This window comes from Cibotium barometz, chromosome 62 (assembly GCF_041138505.1).
Source record: "Cibotium barometz isolate CiBa-2024 chromosome 62, ASM4113850v1, whole genome shotgun sequence".
Lineage (NCBI taxonomy): Eukaryota > Viridiplantae > Streptophyta > Polypodiopsida > Cyatheales > Cibotiaceae > Cibotium > Cibotium barometz.
Window position 1 is genome coordinate 16,110,229 of NC_141107.1, and position 6,653 is coordinate 16,116,881.

General features: G+C 42.4%; 1 protein-coding gene across 1 annotated transcript; it reads right to left on the bottom strand.

Moving 5' to 3' along the window:
- Positions 1-200: 200 nt before the first annotated feature.
- LOC147604184 (nucleobase-ascorbate transporter 2-like) lies at positions 201-6,135 on the bottom strand. Its single transcript, XM_086795149.1, has 14 exons — positions 5,779-6,135; positions 4,678-4,775; positions 4,308-4,484; positions 4,083-4,183; positions 3,906-3,981; positions 3,612-3,671; positions 3,297-3,481; positions 2,711-2,807; positions 2,526-2,612; positions 2,359-2,417; positions 2,194-2,285; positions 1,834-1,911; positions 1,425-1,585; positions 201-911 (listed from the first exon to the last, which is right to left on the bottom strand). The coding sequence occupies exons 1-14, from the start codon at positions 5,864-5,866 to the stop codon at positions 699-701; spliced, it is 1,572 nt and encodes a 523-aa protein (XP_086651275.1). The 5' UTR covers positions 5,867-6,135; the 3' UTR covers positions 201-698.
- Positions 6,136-6,653: the final 518 nt, after the last annotated feature.

The following is a 6,653-nucleotide window of genomic DNA, read 5'->3' on the forward strand; positions in this document are numbered from 1 at the left end:
AGGGGCTAGAGAGAGAGAGAGTGTGTGTGTTTTGATGAAGCAAGATGTATAAGAGTAAAGCAAAAAGTTAAGTGGAGTTATGTTCAATTAGGATTTGATTAAACATGTTCATAGTTGTTGACAATGTGGGTGAAGGATGTGATTGCTATATATCACTCAATACTATATATAATCCTTCAAAACAAAGGAAGATAAAAATCTGTCTAAGAAACCTTTTTGAATGGTATTAAGAGATCTGTCAAAACATTGTTTGCCAAAACAAACATACCAAGTCTCCTAACATTAATACTTATCTGCCAAAACTGGCAAAGAAAGTGCTACAAATGTGCAGCAGCAAAGAATGAAGTAGCCCCTTCTTAAGAATGTCTATCCTCCTTGCTCTATAGAATTATGATGCACTTACAGGCTCAAAAACCTTTTAAATACCTCTGTGGGTTCCATAGACCCTTGTCTGTAATTGCTTTACAATGTAGGAACTGTCACAAGGCCTACCTCTAGCTGACAGAAGGTTTCTTGCAAAAAATTCATCTGTTTGAAACATACTTTGGCATATAAAAGGGTTAACTTTCATTTTGTGAAGTGTAAGGATAGTGGGGAATGGAGAAGGATAGCATACATGAGGGAACTATGCTTTCCACCCATGAGAAGAGCATGCTTTCCACCCACCACCGACCTTTTTATGATGTTAAAGTGGATGTTTAGGTGGGAGGAAAGAACTTGTGGAGATTGAATGGGAGTGTATAAAACTCCTCGTTGCGATTATCCCCTTTAAACGAGCGAAACCTGGCCCACCATGGCATGCCCCTATCTATCTTTGAATCTTTCACATTATAAGTGTTGTCCAGAAGGACACCAACAATAAGAGCAACAGTTGCTGGTGATGAAAAGAGTGTATCTAGGATGTCATTGAACTGAAACATCAAAAGAACGAGCATCAGTTTGTAAAACTAGCCAAACTTGGTCTCCCAGTGCATGTGCATGTGCATGTATGTGTTGATCTCACAACACCTTTGAATGTGTGCAGGCCTGTGGGGTTGCACACAGCACGTGCACGCATGAGTGTATGTGAGTGTTAGCACATGTACATGCGTGTGCATTTGTGTATGCACACACTTATGTGGATCTCACTCAACACCTTTGCATGCCACCATGTCAAAAACTCTTAGCACATGTGTCAGTGCATGTGCACTTACATGTGAATATGTACATGCATGGAGCATTTTAGCATGTGCACAGGCCTATGTGGGGGCTTCCACAGGGTGCACATTGAACATTCCATGCCAAACATTCTTAGCACATGGGCATGTGCAACACGCTTGCACGTGTGTGCACACGCATGCGCACAGGTGGACACATGTGCTTCTAAGAATGGGAAACAAAAAGAATGCCATAATGTACGAGTGAGCTTTCTATAAGAAGCCTACCCATCTTGCTGAGGTACGAACAGGACCATATCCAGCAGTGGCAGTATATTCATCAAAATACTGAGGTATGGATAGCCCCAAAAACAAGGAAACTCCAATTATGAACATTGAGCGCATTGAGTTCATATTTGTGAACTGAAGGAATGATAAACCGGTAGCCGCTGCAGATGATTTGTTGGCAAAAGAAGGTTAGCACAAAAGAGTTGTGCAGCAAGCAGGAAACAAAACTTGAACTACAAAGAGCTGCTGGGAGATGGTATCAAGTATATATCAAAGAGCTGCATTCGGGTCTCCAAGGCATCATGTGCTCTCAAATGGAGGTGTGGAGGTGTTACCATGATCAAAAGCATCATGTGTTGTGTCCTTGTATATGTATTTGAAGACTTCAACTGAAGGAAAGCAAACTTACTGACTATGCCAAAGAGTACACAATAAATGGCAGCAAAAATGGGGAAAGGAATAGATGCAAATAAAGCACCAAACTTTCCTGCACAAAACCCACAAGTCCAACATAGAATTAAGCCATTTATGACACTGCCCAAGGACCTTCTGAGACAAAAGCATATGTTTAACTCCCTTAAGCATGTCTTAGTCTATAAAAAAGCACGCATTTTGATGTTTTCTAATGCTACCTTTCAAGTTAATTGAGAGACTAGCATAATGTAAATGCAACTCTTGGAATGTTACAATATGCATTTCCATTGTGTTTAACAATGACTTTAGAAACAATTAAGACATAGTGTTCCTTTAGGTGGATATGAAATATGACCAAGTATGGAGAAGAATATCATAAACCCTGATGAGATTTGAATCACCCTCCTGCTGCCCACACGCGTTATTCCAAGAAGCCCAGTATTCTCACTGCATTCAACATAATCAGCCATAGAATATCCAAGTGCATTTGAAATATAGTAAAACAAGTCTGAAAGCTTACATTGACACTGTAGACCCTGTTAATGTGCCAAATAAGCCATCCAATAGGATACCAACACCCTGAGAAAAGAAAGAGAAGTTCAGCAAGATGTTACAGAAAAACTACCCCCTTAGAAGCGTCCAGTGCATCACACCAAAAAGACAAAGCTATTCTGAGTCTTTAGTCACCTGCCAGCCGATTCCTCGGCTCAAGACATAAGCAGGTGGTGGGGTGGCACTTGCTAGTCGAGAAACAGCTATATATCCTCCTGTTGACTGCCCATCTCATACCACATTTTTGAGTTGGCAGCAAACATGAGAGTTATCATATACATGCAAATGTATTAGCATGTGTGAAACAAAAATGTACTAACCTCTACCAAGGCAACAAAGACTGAAGCCATCATCGCAAAAGTATGCCCAGCATCAAATGATGGTGCTCCCCACTCAAGGGGATAGGGTACTCTGATCCTGAGAAAACAGAGAACAAATCATGAAGTCTACAATAACCAATGTGAGACCATCCTCAAATGTTGGCATCCCACTGACAACATAACCTCGAGGCACACATGCATCACTTTGAGGTTAGGGTGCCACTGGCTTTGACTTTCTAAATTCTCTAATAAGGGCTTCACCCCTGTGTGTGTGTGTGTGTGTGTGTGTGTGTGTGTGTGTGTGTGAGAGAGAGAGAGAGAGAGAGAGAGAGATGTGCACATACAGATGCCAGACACAAACAAACAGAAACAGAGGTCGATAGGAAAATAGATATATTATCATCTCTGAGGTCAAATAAAGTCTGTGAGACCCAACCATGCAAGTACCATCATGAAAGAGCACATGGAAGAAAATTGCAATCTCTCTCTCTCTCTCTCTCTCTCTCTCTCTCTCTCTCACACACACACACACACACACACACACACACACGCACACACACACACACATGCTTGGAGAGAGAAATACCATGGAGCGGTTTCTATGAGATCCGCTTTGTCTGCCCGGCAATGTTGTTTTGTTTTCTCATGGACATGTCCGTAAGCTCCACTAACAGTCAGAAGGTAAGCAAAAGCCCAGATGATAATGACGGATAGCAGAACGGGGTACCGCTCAAATAAGGGCAGCTTCCGCAGTCCGATATGTCGTAAGTACTGATACCAGAAAAAGGGAAAATCAGCTTTATTCGTATGATAGCATTGAAGCTCTTGTCCTCTCAAATGCACCTATAGTCTTCACCAGGATTGAGATCATAAACAGATTGACAGAGCGTAGGCATCATACCAAAGAAAATATGGTAAGTAATATCAACTCCAAAATACCAATTTCCACGCACTTGCCAACCTGTGACTCCATGGTAGCAAAGTATCAGAAATTGAATGGCTTTGTCACTCTCAAGCTTGTCACATGCATAAGCACTCTAATGCACATACATACACATGTATGACATATGCATGCACACACACATACATAAGTCAGTCAGCAACATATATACATGATATGTATGTATATACACACATGCATACAGACAGTGTGTGTAGAGAGAGTGAGAGAGAGGGAGGGGGAGGGTAACAATACCCCTGGAAAACCAAGTTCAAACAATCCAAGGCCAACTAAAGCAATGGAGGGAGCAGCCCCCAAAGGACTCAAAAACCTGTTGGTCAACAAAAGTGCATATGCCTTGCTTAGTTATATTGAATATCTTAATTAAATGCAAATGCAAATACAGAATCACAGCAACAAAGCATGGCTTACCGTGAGAATATACCCCATAGTCCACTATAACCAAGAATTATTTGCAAGCTTGAAGATGCTATCAAAGCGCCTTGCACGGCACGCATTGTATGTAGAAACCTCTGGCAATTTGTATCACAAACATACATGAAACAGTCCATATGGTACAAGGTGAAAAGCTGATGAAAAGCTTTCTTAAAATCATCCTTCAAGAAAATCAAGAAGATATAAAGACCCTATTTGTACCTCTCCATTATCATCAATGCTTTGTAATGACGATGAGTTTATGATTGTCAAGGTTGGGATTAGGAAAGCATAAGAGCCACCAATGACTGTGGGCAGCCGTGTACCGAACAGTGTCTGCAACAGTGTGTTGAGGCCTGCTACAAAGAGCAAGGTCTGGATGACCCGGACCTTATCATTCTGAGAAAAAACAATATTTTAAAGGTTTTAGACAACCCACCAAAAAAACCATTATGTAAGATGCTAACAAAAGCTTCCTCTTAATTCAAAGGGAAATGCAACCCCTGAAAAATAATTTTAAACAACCCACATGGAGGTGCTTATTGATTTTACTTTTTTTACTTGTTCAATTAAGTTTTGATGATGTACTCACATCATCGCCGCCCATGCGCGGAACCAGCAAAGTGGGTATCATGACAGTGGTTCCTAGCATCACAATGTAGTGCTGAAATCCTAACAATATTGCCTCAACTGCAACAGAAACACCAAAAAGAGCAAACAAAACATTTATATCACATTCAGCATAAACTACAGAAAGCTGTCAATGGGTGTGTAGCCTAGCGGTGTGGGTTTGTGACCGAGAAGGGGAAGGTCCCAAGTTCAAATCCCTGCAGGCTTCCTGGCAGCACTTGGGCTGTTTGCAGCCATAACTACCACCTTCGGGCAGGACACCAAGCCGCCTTCAGGTGGGCATTCAAGTTGCTACTACAGGAGGATCTACTCGAGGGGAAGAAGAGGAGGGGGGGGGGGGGGGGGGGGGGGGGGCAGCAGGGCTATAGAAAGTTATTGTTATGACTTAAATTGCATATGCAATATGCAAAAAAAGGGGGGCAAATGCATGACGGATATCATAAAAAGATTGCAAAGAATTGATAAATGTGATTTGTGTGTGTGGTTGTTCAAGACAGAATCTGAAGGACCCATAAGCAAAAGACATTTTATTATCAAGAAAAATGCGTGTGTGTGTGTGTGTGTGTGTGTGTGTGTGTGTGTGTGTGTGTGAGAGAGAGAAAGAGAGAGAGACAGAGACACAGAGAGAGAGAGATTGTACTAGCAGCCCATGAGCATTATTATACATTATTAGTATCTCTTGGAAAAGAGTAATCAAGACGTTTATGATGGATTACAAGAGAAATCAGTGAGGCAGAAAAGCAATTAGCAATGGTTAAGCGAATCACCAAAGCACTCCGGTGGGTTTATATGACATTAAAAATTACCCATTATGGGAACACTTACTGTAAACACCCAAATGCACCAAAATGGCTGAAGAAAAGACCTTGAATAACCCACTTTTAAAAACAGGGTATAAGGATATGTGTGTGTGTGTGTGTGTGTGTGTGTGTGTGTGTGTGAGAGAGAGAGAGAGAGAGAGAGAGAGAAAGTTAATACATTGTACGAGAAAGACACGTTTTAGTAGCTAAACAACGCATAACAAGGATTAAGAGATAATCAAAGCATAGGATGAGATTATTACTCCAAGGAGGGTTGGAGTCGATGCAGTAGTCGAGCCCAGCAAGCTGATCTGAAGGAGGGTGTGAGATTTCTTCTACTTTGGGAGGCATGGTGTGAAGAGATTTGAAAAGCTTTGCTTGCTCTCTGCAAAAACACAGACAGACAAACAAACGCGCACACACACACAAAGAGAGAGGGAAAGTGCTGAGAACGGTGCGTGTGTGTGTGTGTGAGAGAGAGAGAGAGAGACAGACAGACAGACAGACAGACAGAGAAGAATGATCAGATCAGAAGAACTGGGAGGATCGAGTAGAGGAGAGCAGACCAGAGCACACACCAGAAGAGAGAGGGGGAGGAGACAGCCTCCCTTTTGCTATACTAAATTTTTACTCCTCCCTTTTACTTATTCTTTTTTTCAAACTTTTGATTTTGTGCCCGCCACTGCCTATGCCAGCTAGCATTGCTTCCCTGTCTTAACTTGCATAGAACCAGCCTCCTGGTCCCCTAGCATTGCTTGCCTCTCTTAACTTGCATAGAACCAGCCTCCTAGCATTCCTTGCCTCTCTTAACTTGCATAGAACCAGAACCAGCCTCCTAGCCCCCTAGCATTGCTTGCCTCTCTTAACTTGCATAGAACCAGCCTCCTGGCCCCCTAACATTGCTTGCCTCTCTTAACTTGCATAGAACCAGCATCCTGGCCCCCTAGGATTCCTTGCTTGCATAGAACTAGCCTCCTGGGCTATATCCCAGAGCGCACCCGAACCTCCCAACAAGGAGGTGTTGGATTTGAATCTACCCTCTCCTTACAAGGAAGCTATGGCATGTAATTTCATTGCAAAGCCCCCAACCATCCCCCACTCCCCCACCTGTCCCCAATCGACGGCCCAATGTAAGAAT

Excerpts from the sequence above, each read along its gene's own strand:
- LOC147604184 (XM_086795149.1), bottom strand. The coding sequence starts at position 5,866 with ATGCCTCCCAAAGTAGAAGAAATCTCACACCCTCCTTCAGATCAGCTT. Across the intron at positions 2,418-2,525 it reads GCCGAGGAATCGGCTGGCAG|GGTGTTGGTATCCTATTGGA; the intron begins GTGACTAAAGAC and ends TTCTTTTCTCAG. Across the intron at positions 1,586-1,833 it reads TGTACTCTTTGGCATAGTCA|CGGCTACCGGTTTATCATTC; the intron begins GTAAGTTTGCTT and ends AATCATCTGCAG.